Consider the following 20,000-nt stretch of genomic DNA (forward strand, 5'->3'; position numbering starts at 1 on the left):
GGAGGCTGCTCTGGTGGTTTGGCTGACTTTTATTTCTTTAATCAAATCTCTCTGGTCTTTGGCACAACAATAGTGTCGAAAGGGTAAAAGAGTTTGGAGAAAGCGAGAAGAGAAGTTGTTTTGGTGAAATATGCATTTATTAAATCACTAAATCCCTCAGAAAACAAGGCCAAAACAAGTGTTCAGAGAACGCAAACCTCCGCCAAGCACTCCGAATGGTGTGCATGTGTGGATCGACTATTTCTTTTTAAATTAATCAGTTTCCAGGTTGTTCCATACAGCAGAAAAAGTTGAAGCTTGGTACCAGTCGTGTATGTCAAATTATATTAAATTCCAATCAATATTTGTTGAGTTCTAATTTTAAATGTGTGGTAAATGGGATTTTCAATGTTCATTGTAAATGTCCACAGAGTCCACATTCCACAGTGGATGTGGACAATTTTGTGCCAGATACAAGATATTGTTCTAAGCTACAGGTGGATCAAATTGGAGGCTAATTGGAGTGATTTTTGATGAATTTGGAAAAATGCTCAATGATGACAGATAGGAAAATTGTAGATGTTGTGACCTTGCTGTGACCTTGACTTTGGCCTACTGGCCCAAAATTGAATGGGTTGGTCCCAGGGCCTAGGCCTATCTGTGGGGAAGATTTGGGAAAGATGGGCGGAAGAGTTTTCCTGTAAAGTTGCTAACAAACAAATAAACACGCAAACAAACAAACACACAAATCAAAGTGATCACAATACCTCCTGGCGGAGGTAAAAATTACCCATTAGTGTAGAATACTCCCAGTACCATGGATGTCTAAATAAAGTGTTAAACTGTAAACTCTGAGTGACAGACAATGACCAGAAAAACACAAATTTGTGTCAGTAAATCCTCAACTATAATTCTAGTTTTGTGACAGCCCTCGTTTCCACTGTGAACTGTGACAGGCTTTATTACACCAGGGTTCATGCATTTGCTTGAAAGTGCTTGAATTTCAATGATGTGTTTTCAAGGTCTGAAAAGTGCTTGGATTTTAGTTTAAGTGCTTAGAAAGTGCTTGTGATTCTAACCCTGTGATGTGATGTGATTTATTTATTTATTTCTAATATTAACGCTGCCAGGTTAGCTGTCAAGCCAAAGCTACTTACAGGGAAATAATACATTTTGAAAATAAAACTTTGTCAAAAAAAACAAAAAAACAATTAGTGGGCGTTCTCAGGTCGACTCCAGGTACATTTTTATCTTAATCTTTGTCTCAGTGCATGTGTCTGAAGAACGCAAAGTAATTTTTAAACTTTTTGCTCTTATGAAACATAATTTTAGATGTTTTTAGATCATTGTGATAAAAAGTGAAAATAAATAATCATGAGTATATGTATTCCTGTAGATATGGATTTTACTCAGCAGTAAGGTGAAGATGACTCTTAGAAGTGCTTGAATTTGACCTTGAAAAATGTGTACGAACCCTGTTACACTTTTAACTTATTTTGTTATAAACTAAGTTCCCTCCTGTTTCCTAAAGTAGAATTCAACAGTAGCTGGCATTACATAAATGTCCAGTGACATTGGAATGAACTGTGTGAAAAGCATAAAAATGAAAATGTAGATTATGTCCATAAACCAGTTTATAGTAAATAAATGCAGCTGAGTTCTCGTCTCCATTTGAAACAGCTGTGAGCAAAGGAACACACAGGAATAATCTATTTCTCTTATCACTTCACGTAACGAGTTGTACCAGACATGTTTTCATACTTTATCTGAATATCTGTGAGGACGCAGCAATCAGCTGATCAATCATGTTGGTGAAATGTTCTGTATGTCAGACTTGAATCAAAAACACGCTCGTGTCTCTATGTGCATTTACCCTTTTTTCAAATAAAGGCAAAGACTACACCAAGCAAAAGAGTTGTGTTTTTTTCCATAACACTTTTCATTGCATAAATCTCTAAATGTGCATTTTGGAAGCTGCTAAAGAGCCACATATTTATAAATAAAATAATGAACATTTAAATTTATACACAGACATTTCCAGTTGTTGAAGATTCTGTCTGAATTGTGATTGTTTTTTATGTTTTTGTGTTTCAGCCTTAACTGCCTACACATACCTCACCATCCTGGACCTGTTTAGGTGAGTTCACCCTCAACTTACAATGTTGGAAAAATAAAGCAGAAAACTGTAACCCTTTATAGGGCACTCACAGAAATACTCTGAAATTCCAAATTTAGCCTTAGTGTGCTATTGGAGGACATACTGTAACAAGATTTTATTACTTTGGGAAATTTTTCCAATTTTTTTATTATGTTGAAAATCAAGGTCAATGAAATGACCATATTGGTTCCTTACCTGTAAGTGGCCACAAAAAAATGACGTATAATATTTAAAAAAATACAAGAAAATCACATGTAAGATGAAAGGAACATATATTCTAGAGCATTAGAACATCACTTTTAGAAGATTGAGGCAAAGACACACCAACTCGACTGCAGATAGTCACCAGAAAAGGTAGCCCAACTATCAGTCTGCTCCCGTCTCCCCAACACAGTCAAAAAGTGTGAAGAACACACCAAATCCACTACCGACTTCAGTGTACGTTCTGTGCTTGCGTGAGACGTAAAACCAGAAAATGATGCGACATCTCTCTAAACACGGAGCTCGCTGTCGTCAGTCATTGTTGTCAGCAGAGAGCGTTGAGTAGTCCAGAAGGTTTGTTGATGTTGTACTTGTTGAACGAATGGTTAGTAATGAGAAGATACTGGTGTTGTCAGCTGTCAGCTTCTTCTTGTGGAAGAAGAAAGATGTTGCAGGCGAAAACTGAGGAGAAATCGCACTATGCTAACAATGCTAACAGTGTTCATTTGATGGAATGAATGAAGTCAACACTGACTGTCACTCATTCAGATACCATATGAGCTAGGGATGGAAAAAATTAATCGACTAACGATTAATTGTCGATAAGAATTTGCGCGATTAAATTATTAATTATTGATTAATTGCCCTTGTCTACCTGTCCACACGTGTCCGAAGGCAGCCGGTTTGTCTGTGCTGCGACGCCGCGGCTGGGATAGCTGGTCATCGAACTGGATCATGGTGTTGATGAGTTAGAATGTCTGTATGGACATGGAGGACCAAACACAGACCGGCCCGTCTATGTGTGGGAGCGGTACACCCCTGAATAAATACACACACAAATGCGGGGTCGGTATCGGAGCGTTTTCCCTGGAGGTTGGTGTAGTCCACGGTCAGTGAGACAGAAGTTGAAAACATCCTCCAGGCTCCTGATTCGGGCCACAGGTATGCAATGCATTTGCAAAGCTTCAGGGGGTGGAGAAAAGATAAATGAGCGAAAAGTTTCACTTTCACTTCTGCGGGGGCACAGACTGCACCGCCCTGTACTCCTACAGTATTAGAAGTAGGACGGAAAGTGGCGCACGCACGCACGCACGCGGTTGCCAACCAACACGCACGCATCCCCCGGCCGTACTGTGCGACGATCCCCCGACGAAACTCATGCACGTACACCCCCCCATTACACACCGCCACATCAACAGATGAATTCTACAGGAAACACTGACTGTATCCAATGGTTCAATAAATCAGTCATTAAGGAATATGACATGCTTTTTTCATGAAGTGTATAAACAATATTTAGCGTTCATTCTTATAGACCGTATTGAAAAAGAAATTCAGGTTCTCAGGAAAATCGCCGCTTATCAATTAATCGTTAATCGATCGATAAGGGCAACCAACTAACAATTAATGGGATTAATCGATAATTTGCATCCCTAATATGAGCAGTGAATGGACTATTATTGAAGACAGTAATTGTGTGAAGTACCTTGGCATAGCTGTAGTCACATGGAAACTTCTCCTTCACTGGTCCTCTAGTCCAGGCCTATCCCTCCACCAGTCAGGTTGGTCCGACTGAACGACGGGTAGTAGACGATTACACATGGTGAATTGGCTGAAAGACTGGCGACGGCATTAACGACGGCCGATTGCACGGAACACACCAAACAGACTCATGTCACTGACCTCACCAGACTGACGACGACGTCCGAACCGTTGAACATCGGGTGTGTGTGTCCTTCGCCTTTAGACCACCATGCATGCTGATCCAGACCCCTGTCCACATCCACATGATCCCTTTGAACATCATTCCTTCCAGTAGTTCCATTACTTCATGGTACTGAACAAAGCAGGTCCACTCACTGTTCATACAGAGGTGGACCTTACAGACCCTGGAGACCACATTGGACCTGAGATGTTTGATCGCTGTCCTCACCAAGGTTATTATCGTTAATGAAAGCTAACAAATGACAAAAACTAGAATTGAAAAAACATTTTCGTTAACTGAAATAAATAAAAACTATAATTAAAAGGAAAAAAATGATAACTAACTGAAACTGTATTGTGTGTTTACAAAACTAACTAAAACGTCTAAAAATTATGGATAAAATTCCCTTTGTTTTCGTCTTTGTCAATGTTAGATTGATATGAAATCGATTTATTTCACTCAAGCAATTTTAGCTAGCGGCACCATATGATATTTAACGGTCCATCGCTTCTCGTCACTTGTGGTTTCCAGTCGTCTTCTGGTCCCCACTCTACCTAGAAACATGGAGACTAAAGCTGGGAGAAAGCAGCAGAGTCCTGTCTGGGATTTATTTGAATAAGACGGAGAAGAAGAGAAAAGATATGACGAAACTAAAACTAAGCATCTAGAAGAAAACGAAAACTAATATAAAAAATAGGGCCAATGGCCCTTACCGGCCAAATTAAAAGCTTTGGGAAATGTATCCTGATGCCATTTATTATCACCACGTTATGTGTATTTATTCTGTTACAGAAATAGCCCATGTTTTGCTCTATTCCAATCAGATCTCTAAAAAATTCAAATTCCAACTTGATATCATTGATACTGATTTATTGTATCAGTCCACTTCCTATCTCTTATAATGGGAACATTTTCAAAGTCACACCAAACCCAGAATCAGATCTGGATGGAAATAATTTCAATCCCTTGTGTTGACATCCTCATACAGAAGCTGTATACCAAGTTTGAAGTCAATCAGAACTGTAGTTTCGGAGAAGACGATTGAAATTTTTTCCCCATAAGAGCACATGTTAAATTTTCTGTAAGTTTCCGGATCCAGAAGAAGATCCTGATCAGCCTGTAGACATTATGTTTTTGGTCATCTCCCCATCAGGGCTGGACTGTAGAATTTACACTGGATATCATTTATATTTACTGAGTTATTACATCCATCCACTTACGATCTCTTATAATGGGGAAATGTTTCAAAGTGGCACCAAATCCAGAATCAGATCCGGATCCAAATATTTTCACTAACGTTTGTTGACATCATCATAAAGAAGCTGTATACCAAGTTTGAAGTCGGAATTGTAGTTTTGGAGAAGACGACGATTAAAATATTTGTGACGGACACTGCCGCCGCATGACGACAATAGCTTAGGGCCTGTCGGCCAAGTAAGCTAAAAATCCAAAACTATTATAACCTTGGTTCTCACTGGAACTGTTGATGTCACTGTCTTGTAATGTACGTGGAAATTACCAACAATAGTCACTTGCTCGATAAAGGGTTTAAGGTCCAAATATTTCTGTCTATATCTAATCCTATTTGTCATTATTGAAGTGTGCACATTTCCAGAATATCCCTATGAACAGTAGATAAATCAGAGCAGTGTGAACTTTCTGTGACCTCTGAGTTGTTTCTGCCGTCAGTTCTGTCACTCACTGGTCTCCTCGTCTTTGTCCTCCTGTCTGTCTCCGTCCGTCCTGTCCTCTCTCGTCTCTCTTTGTCGTACAGTTTGATCACATGTCTCATCAGCTCCTGGTGACCATGAAGAAAACCCAGTCAGGTCTTCTCATTCGGGTGAGTTCACAAACAAACATCTGCACCGACCTGTCTGTTCGGATCGAACAGACACTGGACATGTGTGGAAACGGCGTCTTCTCAAGCACGAGAGATGGTGTCACTTTAATAAAGGAGTTTACAGCAGTGGACCTTCTGAGCTACTGTTACATCCAGTGCAAACTAAGGATAATGGTGTACCGTAAGCATCTAGCACAGGGGTGTCAAACTCATTTTAGTTCAGGGGCCACATACAGCCCAATGTGATCTCAAGTGGGCCGGACCAGTCAAATAATAACTTAATACCTATACATAATTTAAAAAAAAATTGTTAGTGTGTTAAAAGTTAAATGACATTCTGAAAATGTAAATGACCTGAACAACCATGTACAACCAGAAATCTCTTCAGGTCTTAGTCTCCAGCTTATTATTAATACAACTTGCATTCATAATAGATCTATTATATTGTTTCAAATTCCACTTATTTTTCTCCAGATATTTCAAGTTGTTCATACTTGTTCAGGTTATCCACATTTTATTGTGAAAGGATAGTTTTCAAATGTAAATATTTTCATAATGTATTTTTACGTTTTTCACATTAAACCAAGAAGGAAATTTGGAGTTGTCATTATTGATGCAGGGGTCTCAAACTCATTTTCTTTCAAGGGCCATATTCAGTCCAATTTGATGGACCAGTTCCAGTGGACTGGACCAGTAAAATTATAACATATTAACCTATAAATAATGACAACTCCAAATTTTTTTCTTGTTTTAGTGCAAAAAAAAAAAACATTAAATTATGAAAATATTTTTTATAAACTATCCAAACAAAAAGATGTGAATAACCTGAAAAAAATGAAATTTCTTAAGAAAAATAAGTGCAATTTTAAGTATTATTCCTCAACTTATCATTTCTACATGTGCATTATGGATTGGATCGCCAAAGACACTAAATACTTAATAACAGGCAGAAATTGTTTAAAATTGTGCTGAATTTTGTTTAGACGTTTAGGTTGTTCATATTTATTCAGATTACTCACATTTTATTATTACAGGATAGTTTGTAAATGTAAATATTTTCAAAATTCAATGTTATTTTTTTGTACTAAAACAAGACCTAAATTTGAAGTTGTCATTATTTATAGGCATAATGTAATTTTTTTCACATCAAACTGAGAAGAAAATAGTGAGTCATTATTTTTTGTAAGTTACTATGCTATTATTTTACTGTAGATCATATTGGTCTGTTTGTGGAACCTGAGCTAAAATGAGTTCCACAGCCTTGACGTGGAATTTTTACACCTTGCAAATTCATCCCACGGGGCCACATTTGAACCTTTGGCGGGCCGCATTTTGCCCCTGGGCTGCATCTTTGAGACCCCTGATTTATAGAATATTATGTTATGATTTTACTGCTCTGATCAGTATGATGATGATATTATTAACAACAACAACAACACCAACAACAACAACAACAATAATAATGATGAGTTTGACGTCCTTGATTGTTAATGTCTTGTTTAATTTTTACACTTTGCCAGTCAGTCCTGTGGGCCAGATTGAAACTTTGGCGGCCCATTTTTGGACCGTGGGCCGTATGTTGACACCCCTTATCTAGTATCTAGTATTGTGTAAAGTAAGGTTATGAAGGGTTTTGGAGATGTTCTGACCCACTCATTACAGTGGAGTCCTTATCCAGGTTTTGTCACATCCTATTCTGTCTTTTTTGCTCCTTTGAACACATCAACTTTAAGACTAAATGTTCACTTTCTGCTTGATAAACACTAGCAGGTGACATTCAAACCCATCAGCTACATTATCATCCCTCACGTGCTGGGGCCGGTCAGTGGACAGATTGGATCATTTTGTTTACAAACCTACACTTAAGCCAAAAATTATTCATACCCCACGCAAAAATTGAGTATTTAATAGTTTTAGGTATGAAATGAAGGACAGAGAAAATACTTGTTTAATTCAATTTAATTTATGGTAGATACGAAACAATACAGCAAATTTGCTTTCTTTGTTGTTGACCTAAAGGTTACACCTAATCAACATTTTGGGTTTGTATGCATGTCCATAATTATTCATACCCATGATTAATACTCAATGGCATAGCCTTTATTTGCTATAACAGCTTGCAAACGGTTCCGATAGTTGCTGATCAGGTTTCTGCAGACTTCAGCAGGGATTTTTGCCCACTCTTCTTTTGCAAAGGTTTCCCAATCCTTGAGGTTAGAAGGTCTTTTGCCGAAACTTGTGTCTTGACCTCCCTCCACAGATTTTGATCGGGTTCAGGTCTGGGCTTTGGCTGGCCACTCCAAGACATTCACATCATAGCCTTGAACCATTTCTTGACAGCTTTCGCTGGTGTTTAGGATCGTTATCCTGTTGAAACATCTACTGCTGACCCAGATCAAGTTTTTCTGCCGACTGCTTTAATATTTTCTTCCAATATCTCAATGTATTGTTCCTTTCTCATGATGCCATTCACTTTGACGAGATTCCCAGGCCCACTGGCAGAGAAGCTCCCCAAAGCATGATGCTTCCACCGCCAGTGCTTGACTGCTGGAACTGTGTTCTTGGGTTGGAATGCTTCACCTTTCCTTCTCCAAACAAAGGCAACATCCCTGTGGCCAAAAGCTCCATTTTTGTCTCATCAGACCACAACATTGATAACCAAAAGCTTGGGTCCTTGTCTAGATGTGCTTTTGCAAGGCTAGTCTGGCTTTTACATGCTGGGCTGGAGCAGTGGAGTCTTCCTTGGCCGGCATCCACGGAAGCCCTCTTTGGCAATGTCCGCTGCAGTGTCTGCTCGATATGTTGGTTCCAGTTTCACTCAAATTTTTCAGGATAGCCTTGGTGGTGATCGGGGGTTTTTGCTGACCTCTCTCACAACTTTTCGTGATAGTCTTGATGTCATCTTTGGCTTCCGGCCACGCCCCTTGTGATTCTGTACAGTGTGGAACCTTAGAACTTGGTGATGATGCTCTGTACAGTGGCGACTGGCACATGAAATTGCTTTGCTATAGCTTTTATAGCCTTTGCCATCCTTGTGTGCATTTACAATGCGCGATCGAAGGTCTTCACTCAGTTCTTTTGTCTTTGCATGCCGTTGGTTGACTGTTGACCATAAAGTGAGAATGAATGCACTCACTCACTGAATTTATTCAGGTTTATTACATGACAGGTTGCATAAGGGATTGCACATGGTTAGTGAGTTCCAGGGATGGCATTCATAATGATTAGCCCTAGTTTTGGCACCCAAAAAAGCCTAAATTCCATGACCATTCAGGGGTATGAATTAATGAGGACATGCATACAACCCAAAATGTGATTATGTAACCTATAGGTCAACAACAAAGGACCCAAATTTGCTGTATGCTTCGTAATCTACCATAAATAAAATGAAATTATACAAACCTTTTCTCTGTCCTTCATTTCATATAAAAACTATGAAATAATCAATTTTTGCGTGGGGTACAAACATGAACACACACACTGTAAACACAGATACAGCATCAATAGAAAGCTTCTGTTACAGTTGGTCACCACTGCGTGTGTGTGTGTTCAACAGGCCATGTATATGATATCATAATAATCTGCATAATCAAGTCTTTTCATAGGATTTGTTGACTATAAAGTATATAAGGGTTAGGGTTAGGATCCATTACAGTCATGTTCTAAAACATGTCAAAAGTATGCAGTTAGTGATACCCTCCTTTATCTCAGTGTTGGCTTTAACATTGTTTTCAACTAGGGATGTAACGATTACCGGTATAACGATAAACCGCAGTAAAATTCCAGACGGTTAGTATTACCGTTTTAATACTAATTATCATGATAACTGTGTTTGATTACTACACTTCGAAAGAGAGAGAGAGAGAGAAAGAGAGAGAGAGACCCTAAAACAACTCAAACTTGATCTGGAAAATGGTCAAACAATGGCCATAAGGTGCCATCTTTAATGCACATGTGTATGTTGATGTTTACATTTTAATATTTGAATGTTTCTGCCCAACAGAAAGTACATTGTGCCTATTTTTTTAATTTGATTTTTTTAGGGTTTTTTTTCAAAATACAACTTGGTTAAATTATTTCAGTGTGTGTATAAGTAGTTTTTGAACATTTTGAGCACATTTCAACAATACCGTGGGTCATAATGATGACCGTGATAACTTTGGTCACAATAACCGTGATATGAAATTTTCATATCTTTACATCCCTTATCTTCAACTCACACTTATTTCCATTTTACTCAAAGAGATTGACTTCCAATTTATGGCTGGGCAACAGAAATGTCATTTTCTACACCACTAGTAGAAGTACAGTGCACAGTTTAATGGATACATTCAGTTTTGTGATTTTTTTTTTTTTTTCTTTTTTTTTTAAATGAATTTTTAAAAATTTGGAGTTAGAAAATTTGTCCACCCGATTCGTCAGACAAAAGTGTGATCAGATTGAAAGTTAAGACCTTGTCAGAATAATGTTTGTCTCATTTGACTGAACTCCTCAAAAAGGACAGTAATTTAGTTTAATATAGTTTAAAAGGAATCCTTGACTAGACGGGGCGTCAGTCAACTAATACGATAAGCAATAAGCTCACAATAAGCTCACTTATTGTTTCAAGTTGTTTCAAGTTTAAAGGCTGATTTTTGCTCAGTGAGGTGAAATTTGAAGAAAACCAGATGGTATTTATTGTTTTGAAATCATTCATAAAAGACCTAAGGAGATGAAAATGAAGTGAAAGACAAACCAGGCAAAATGGCGTAGAACATGTAACATGATGAAAATGATGAAAACATATTGGACACAACAAGAACCCAGTTACAAGAAGAAGACAATGACACGAAACATACAAGACTGAAGTGACGCAAGAAAACAACAAAGTCACAGTGATTTCAAAGCAAGATAAAAAAACAAAAATAAAGTTATATATTTTTATATTGTGATAATTATATTTATTGTTATGTCTTTTCTTTTGTCATTTTTACCCTCTGGGGTTTGTGGGGGTATATATAGATATACCAGGAGTTCTGTCTGTCTGAGATTTTTGTGCAACCAATTTCTCTGGCACTATTCACCTGGTTTAATTGATAAAATACGGTAACTGCAGTGGTTTTCATCTCTGTGTGTCTTGTGTTGCTGTTATTTGTGTTTTTTTACACCGTTTACCCGTTTTTCTTGTTGCATTGGCTTCGACAAATTCCAGAGAGATGAGAAAAAGACTAAATAAAGAGACTAAAAACAGGTTCTATGGTCGTCACTAGTGTTAGACCAATTACTTTTTAAAACGTAATTAGTTATAGTTACTAGTTACGCTCCCAAAAAGTAATTGAATTAGTAACGAATTAGTCCTTCATAAATGTAATTAGGTACCAGGGAAAATAATTATTGCGTTACTTTTTTTGAAAAACCTTCAAATATGTAAAATGAAAAAGATTTTTGAGCAGGTTTCACAGGCCAGTTTTATAGAGTAGAACAGCAGACAGGTACTGAAGACCAGGACTGGGGTGAGGCTGGGGTCCACCAGGGTCCGGCTTTTCCATCACATAAGTGCATATCTGCATTTATAGAAGAAGATGCTCCTCCATTTAATCCCACATCTTCACTTTTTTCAGTGGCTCCTCCCTGACACAGCAGTAAATGTCTCCACTTCAGTCAGTCAGACTCACTGATAACTCCTCCCCTAAATTAGCTGTGCACGTAGCTGCATTCAAGTGCATGGGGTGGTGCTGTGGACAACTCAATTCGGAGATGTCATTAGTGGTTCAGGTGAAGGCAGCGTGGACAGCTCAGACTCATGGACACACAGGTGAAGCATGAAGGCAGTGTTTGAATAGAAGAACAGCGAACGGCTCGCAACAGATCGGTTCTTATCCTTCACTTAAAAGAGCTGTTCAAGAGACTCGACTCGTCCGTGAACGTCACACCTCTCATGCCAGGCTGAGGTGAGCCAGGATGGATAACAGCTTGTTTGATATCAGTGCATAGTACACGCACCACATTTCACTGCCGATAACGGTAACGGCGTTGTAACGTTTTCAAATAATAATTTATTAGATTACAGTTACTGGAAAACAATAACAGCGTTAGTAACGCCGCTATTTTTAACGCTGTTATTCCCAACACTGGTCATCACAAAAGGTCAGGGTAACTGTTCAAAATCCATTTGGTCGCTAGTGATGTTGCACAAGCATATATCACAAGTAGAGATTGAAATCCAGTAGGATTCGTAATCCTACTAGGACAGCTAGGAATTTTAGTTTGTCCTAGGACAAACTAAATCCTATCTGTCCTAGGGTTAGGGTTAGGGGTTAGGCTTAGGTTAGGGGGTTAGGGTTAATCTTCAGATCCTAATTCTTGTAGGATTTCAGTTTGTCCTAGGACAAACTAAATTCCTATCTGTCCTAGTAGGATTACGAATCTACTGGACTTCAATCTCTACTGTGACACATATATTACATATACCAGTCTTGTAGCATCATTGTAATTTTAATTTTGCCAACTGTTTTTTATGTTTGCTGTTTGTAAAGTTGTCAAAAAACTTGAATAAATAGAAGTTTTAAAAAAATCCATTTGCTCACCATAAAAATGAATAGATATAGTTAATTCATAAGGTTGAACAGGTTGATGCATCATCAGGGTTAGTGGTTTCTTCATACTTCCAGATCACACCAACAAAAGCTGCCTTCTAGATCCTGATTGGTTCTCAGATGTGTGTGATGTCACATGCAGCTGGTTGGTCCTTTTTTAAACTCAGATTTGGATATGAACATTAAAGCCCCCTGACCACGGCCCCCTCCACCCATCCGCCTGCACAGATGAGGTTCACGACCAAGTTGTGTGATTGAGAGGAGGTTAGCGTTTAAGTGGGTTTGTGACCACATCTCTGTGGCTGTCACCCATAATGCACTTCACTGAGCTCCCACAGAGGCTTTTAGCAGAGTAACGTAGCATTAGATCTGTGACCGTCCACATTAGCTTTAACCTCCATGAATGCACTGAGCTGCTCATTGATACAGAGCTGCTGATCCTGGACAGACTGCATGGGATTGACCCCCTGACCCCCCCCCCCCACCACCCCACCACCTCACTTGGGGTTCATGGGGGTCAGCAGTAGTGTTAACTGTTCACCAGCCTGATTGGAGTTGGTTGTTTTAAAATGTCAGCTGGTTGTTGTGGTGCGTTTGTGGGTGTGGATGGTTTCCTGTTAATGACCGAGTCAAACCAGTTTAAAGTTTCTATAAACAGAAAGCACTGAAACCGACACACAGAGGAAATGGTGACTTTGTGTTAAAATGAATAAATGAATAATTACTTAGTCTATTTTTCTGTTTGCAAACTAGGTCAGTAATTCAGTTAACACAGATAGAGATAAGACCATAAGTACATATATTCATACGTACACATGTGTATCTGACCGTTTAATGACATTTAAAGTCTTTCTGTTTGTGTGTTATTATGCACAGCTGCTCCACAACCACACAAACACTAACACACATGCATCTGCAGTAGAAAAGCCTGACAAGTGAACTCTGGCATGCACTGTAAAAAAAAAAAGTTAAAAAAAACTGTAATATTTCGGCAGCTGGGGTGCCAAAAACTGCTGTTAAATAACGGAAAATAACCATCTCATAAAATTACGGTAATTTTCCATAATTAAAATACAGTTTTTTTTGCCCTAACTTTACCTGAGATTTTGCATATTTTTTTTTTACTTTTTAATGTTAATAAAGAATATTTTCATGTATTAAACAATCAAATTACTTGTAAATATGGACAAACATTGTTAAAACAGAGCAAATGATAGGGTTTTAAAATTGCAGAAAAGTTCTGTTATTAGTTGGTGTTATCACATAATTTTATGTTAAAAACTTGTATATCTGTTAATATTTGATGTGTGGTATATCATTTTGTTACATTAAAACATGTGATTTATCTCTCAAAATCTGTCAATTAACTGTTAATAAACTAGTCGTCTGGATTTAAATTCCAACAATTTACTGTTAATTTAAGATCATATAAAGTATAACATTATATTTATAGCTTATTTCACATTTAATCATGTAGCTTTCTTGGATAACTTCTTATAACAGATGTACAATTTTGACATAAGTCACACAGGCCATGGAACAATAAGATGTCAGCCACAGTGTAACTTAAAGAGCGCAGGATGTGCTTTTAATTCGGCAAGTTCAGTGTTTGACATTGAGTAGAACTTGACCATCATGGATGAACAGGAAAGGCATTGTTCAGCGTATGGCTTTTACTCATGGTGCACCTGAACAAAAATACAAAAACAAACACAAAAAGGCCAATAAACATTACTATACACATATTAACCTCACATTTACACTAACACCACAACCCTGCTGAGCCCCTGCACAGAAAAGTGCAGAATCAACAGAGAAAAGAACTCAGAGCGCAGACCTCTGCCAAGACAGATCTGACCCCCCCCCTCCCCGATCACCACCAAAATTTAATCATTTCTTCCTTGTGCCAGTATCAACATTTCCTGAAAATTTCATGGAAATCCGTCCATAACTTTTTGAGTTATCTTGCTAACAAACACGCAAACAACAACAAACAAACACGCACCCAAACACACAAGACAAAGCGATCACAGTACCTCATGGCGGAGGTAACAACATGCTCCACACCACAACATTATCTCTACTTTTAAAAACTGTCATAATACGAATAACCAACCATTTATATTTACAATATTCTACTGCTAATTTAAGAATATGTGAACTGTTGTGGTTGAATGACACATAATTTTCAATGAGACTCAGTTGTCCAATCCACTGTTAAAACTGTATTTGGACAGTTTATCAGTGCTTATACATGTTATATATTCACAAAAACACATTTATTCAACATTTTCGTTGTAAAACCTCCCATAATTACACAAGATATTTGTTAATTAACAAACAAGTCTTGTTAACTTACAGAACAAATACTTCTTTTTACGGTTAATTGTCAGTAATTTTTATCTGGTTTTATAATGTTTTTTACAGTATTAAACTTTAAATTAACAGTTTAATCTCATAAATAAAAAAGAAGTATTTGTGAAATTGCCATACATTAGCAAATGTATTTTAACTGTATTTTTCTGTGAAAAAGAAAAAAATTCTTTTGAAAATAGAAATTTTCTCCTTATTTACAGTTACAGTTTTTTCCATGTTATTTTTTCATTTGACATGTAAAATCACTGTCTATTTTTGTAATTTCATTGATATTTTCCTGTATCTTAAAAATACAGGAAAAATCTGTAAAATAAACAGTGAAAATTCTGTTAAATTATAGATTTTTTTTTTTACAGTGTGGAGGTGTAAATCAGGCAGTGTGTGTGCATGTGTGTGTGTGTGTCAGCTTTTTTGTACATAATGCTTAAATTTTCATAGCAGTTGATGAATTACTATGTCACAGTGATCAGTCAATAATAAACTCAAACAAAAAAAAGACAAACATTTTCAGTTTAGTTGGAGTTAAGTGTTCCCACAGTAAAAGAAAGTGAATCTGTCGCACTTTTGTCGCAGTAGATCGTTTTGTCATCCTGTAAAATCAATCAAACATGAACTTAAACGACTTGAAGAACAGAAGTGAAAGGTTCCAACTGGTCCGAGCCGTTGAAGTCTTTGTGTGTCTGTCCACAGGTTTGACAGGTTGGAGGTTTTGGCGGTTTTTGCGTCCACCGTCCTGGTGCAGCTGGGAGCCCTATTCATCCTAAAGGAGAGTATGTACACGCCATACACACAAATGCACACGTTAACGCAGCAGAAGTGATGCAGCTTCAGTCGGTGGTGTGTGTTTGCAGATGCTGCCGTCCCGTGCCTGTAGCCCATGTTCGTTTTTATCTCCCTCTCTCTGTCTACGCTGATTAAAATTTCAATTATTTTCAAAGCTGGACTTGGTTCTGCAGCAGAACACAAATGAATTCCAATTGTTTCTTATTGTTTTCATCCCATGCGTTTGCTCCACACGGGGTGCATGTTTTCCACAGCGTCAGTCTGGAAAACAAAAGGCTCCAAATATGCAATAATTGGACCCCTGGATGTTTTCAGACACATTTACACACAGTGAACTCTACTGAGTGAACGCATAACCCCTGTTCAGTGTCACTGGTCAAGAAGCTTCAGCTTCATTATCTCATCTTAAAGCGCTTTGATCAGATTATCAGAACAAGCTCATGGACTTTGTATAAAACTGTTTGATGTCGTATCGTGGATTCTGCATTAAAGGTGTTTAATGCTTTAGGGGAAGGTTCATTTAGTCTAGATCAGGGGTCTCAACATGCAGCCGGGGGCCAGATGCTGCCTGCCAAGGTTCCATGCAGCCCGTGGGATGAATTTGCAAAGAGCAAAAATTCCACAGTCAAGGCTGTGGAACTCATTTTAGTTCAGGTTCCACATGTAACCAATATTGATCTGCAGTCAAATAAGAACAGCAGAAGAACTGACAAAAATGAATGACTGCAGATTTTCTTCTCAGTTTTGATTGGAAAAAAACATAACATTGCATTGTGCCTATAAATAATACAAACTTCACATTTTTTTCTTTGTTTTAGTGCAAAAAAAACCCATTTAAATTATGAAAATATTTACATTTATGACTTCCTGTACAATATGAACAACCGAGATGTCTAAAGAAAATTAAGCACAATTTTAACAGTTTCTGTCTGTTCCTCAGTGTTAGTGTCTTTGTAGATCTGCTCCATAATGCACATGGAGAAATGAGAAGTGGAGGCAGAATATTCCTAAAATTGCACTAAATTTAAGTTTTTTAATTTAAATGTAAGTTTTTTCAGGTTTTTTTTTATAGTTATAAAAGTAAGGTATTTTTGTTATTTAATGTCTTTTTTTTCTCACTAAAACAAAGACAAAATTTTGGAGTTGTCATTATTTTATAGGTTATTATGTTACTATTTTACTGGTCCGCCCACTGGAGATCAAATCGGGCTGAATGTGGAAACCTGAAAGGAAATGAGTTTGAGAGCCCTGGTCTAGATGAAGAAAGGTTTTATATCTGCCAAAATGTACGATCATAACAGTTTATTATTTTATTGAAATGATGTCATGGTGAATGGGTTCCTTCATCAAAGCTAAGGCGGTCAAAGGAAATACAGAGTTTATGACTTTAGTGTGTGGATAATCACTAAGGTCCAGATTTAGGTGGATTTTATTTCAGATTTTGGGAAACACCAAACACAAACTCCAGTTCCGCTGTTTACTTCATTCTGGAAATAAAGGACAAAACCTGTCACTTAAAACCTGTCACTTAAAGGTGGGTATGAGATCTTAGAAAACGGTTTGAGCAAGCTACAGTTTGAAAATACTCAGTTCAAAAGTCCAAACACGTTCTTCAAATGTCCCTCCAAAGCCACGCCTCCAGAGTACTGGCACACGCAATGCTTGTTCCCGAGGGTTCACGAGCGCTGCATAGCAACAATTCACCGGCTAAGGCTCTGCTCCATCTCTGGCTCCGGCCCCAGCTTGGGCTCTGACGCCGTCTACGGTCCGCCCGGCCCCAGCTCGTCTCCGACACCGCCTGAGGCTCCGTCCCTGGCTCCAGTCCCGTACAGCTCCGACTCGGGCTCCGATGCCGACTACGGCCCGGGCTGAGGCTCCGGCTCGCGTATCCATGCATACCTCATTCAGTCTCCTTCAACCCCCCCCGCTCTTCCAGAACAGCCCCAGTTCGGACCTATCTGACTAACGTTACATTTCCTAGTGATTTATGTTTGTGACTAAACAGTTGCTGGTGAACTTTCCATCCTAATACAACTAATATAGCCAAGCTCTGGCTTCACTTCCTGTACAAATGCCTCCAGCCTCTGGGAATGCGAGATTCATGCTCGAGAAGGGTACGCGCAGAGGGGGGAAGGGGGAGGGGCGAATGGCTGTTGAGTTTTGATTGACATATCACCGTTCAATCATTTCGAGCGGGCGCTCAAAATGATTGGATGGTATTTTTTCAGTCCTGTCCGTTCCACAGGTGACTGATTTTTTATTTTGTGTTTAGAGCATTTAATTTGTTAGTTGTAATCGGGGTGTGAAGGGGATTTTAAGGAATATAGTTAAAAATCTTCAGGAAAACATCTCAGACCCCACCTTTAGCTACCAGACAACAGTTGTGTGAACTGTTGAATATTCAAGACTGTGTGTGTGTGTGTGTGTGTGTGTGTGTGTGTGTGTGTGTCACTGCCTGGTTGTGTCTGTCATTGTCTCTCACACACACACACACACACACCTAGTGTCGTCCTGTGTGGGGTTGTCGGTCGGTCAGTTCCCGGGGGTGGGGGGGTAAACAGCACATACAGGTCAGGGAGTCAGTGCTGCCTGCACTTTACAGATGTGTGTGAGTGTGTGTGTGTAATTTATTAGACATGTTAATGACATGGACACACACACCCACGCCTGCATCAAACTGTTTCTACTGTGAAACCAACAAAAATACTGTAAAACTACAAACCCCATTTCCACTAACGTCTTTGAATTTTGAGCTGTTTTTTGCGACAGTAAAGCCCAGAGTCACTCAGACATTTATGGGTCTGGAAACGATCCAGACTTACACTCATTTAAAAAAACACAAAGAATGAATAAAAGGCCCTCTCATTAAAGGTGTGGGAGACTTTCGTGACCAATTTTTCATCCAATCGGTCAAACCTCAGTCATATCCTCAGTATCATGAATCTGTTCGTCTGTCATTACTCACCTGAATCTCTTGCATTACGGTGAACAGTTTCTTAGTTCCATCCACCAGAAGCAAACCATTTGTTTACAAACCAGGCCGGGAGGTAACTCGGGCATCTTCGGAATTTTGTTGCGATATACATTGTGGAAAGCGAAGGCTCACGAGGCAGAAATGGCAGGAGCTCCCTTCCCTCTATGCATATTACTCCAGCCGTTTCCGTGTTTCAGACATTTCCGCGTCGTGTTTGTTTCATCCATATAATACCATATTGTTGCGCTGCTGCTGTCAGGTGGCTGCGTGAACCTCCCTTTCCCACAATCCACGTCACGACAAAATTCCAAAGATGCCCGAGTTACCTCCCAGCTTGGTTTGTAAACGAATTGTTTGTTTCTGGTGGATGGAACTAAGAAACTGTTCACCATAATGCAAGAGATTCAGGTGAGTAATGACAGACAGACGAACAGATTCATGGTACTGAGGATATGACTGAGGATGGACAGATTTGATGAAAAATTAGTCACGAAAGTCTCCTTCACCTTAAGATTCAGGTGTATGAATAAATCCCATATTTTAGGTTGTGTTTTGTAAATGCTTTGAGATGATCATGTATTCTGATGGATACTGTGCATGAACTGAATATAACTGAACAGAAATGAGGTTTGTAAAATGTCCAAAGGTCAGACTTCAGCTCATATGGATGTAAACGCCTTTGTTAAGGGAAAACCATGAGGCTCATACATACATATAATGAACGGCTGAATAAGGCAGAGGACGGAGGCGGAGTTTAAACAGACTCCTCCCCAACAGTGATTGACACAAATGAACCCAGTGACAGGAGTCCCACCTGGTCATGTAGTTGACTCTGTGTGTTTCTGTTTGTTAGTGTGGAACGCTTCATGGAGCAGCCGGAGGTCCATACGTAAGTATTAACAACACACACACACACACACACACATACACACACAAACACACTAAAGGCCCTTTTCCACTGCAGGAATTTTTACTGTACTAGGAACTTTGAAAACCCTTGGTGCTTATGCTGCGTTCCAGTCCACCCATAACTCGTGTTTTTCCATCCTTCTACTGGTGAAAACTGGAATGTCAGTCAAACCTGTGACTTCCACCCGTGAACTCATACTAGATCTGTGTTCTCCCAGTTCTGAGTTCTGACATCACGTAGCAATGGCGCCCCCCCATGGATGCGGTGTTTATGCAGATTGTTTCTTAAAACAAGGTATTGCTCTGACATTATTTATCTGCAAATGTTCTGTGTAATCAGCAGCGACACTAGTGTTAGCTAGTTTTCAGTCAATTGAGTGCAAGAATAAATTAAAAATCAAATATGTATCCAAATATACAAATAACAGAACATAAAAGGTAGAACAGCTTCTCATGCCTTATGCGCCGTTTTCCCTCCTCTGTTTCCCTCAAACAAGCAA

At 38.8% G+C, this 20,000-nt stretch overlaps 1 protein-coding gene across 1 annotated transcript in view; it reads left to right on the top strand.

The window, feature by feature from the left end:
• The window catches only part of LOC115433911 (zinc transporter 6-like), a 76,702-nt gene that overhangs the window by 9,712 nt on the left and 46,990 nt on the right, over nucleotides 1-20,000 (top strand). The window contains 4 exon segments of the mRNA XM_030155466.1: nucleotides 2,074-2,116; nucleotides 5,818-5,883; nucleotides 15,525-15,608; nucleotides 19,445-19,480. Coding sequence (XP_030011326.1) covers nucleotides 2,074-2,116; nucleotides 5,818-5,883; nucleotides 15,525-15,608; nucleotides 19,445-19,480 — 229 coding nt within the window.

Source organism: Sphaeramia orbicularis, chromosome 15 (genome assembly GCF_902148855.1).
Source record: "Sphaeramia orbicularis chromosome 15, fSphaOr1.1, whole genome shotgun sequence".
NCBI classification, from domain to species: Eukaryota; Metazoa; Chordata; class Actinopteri; order Kurtiformes; family Apogonidae; genus Sphaeramia; species Sphaeramia orbicularis.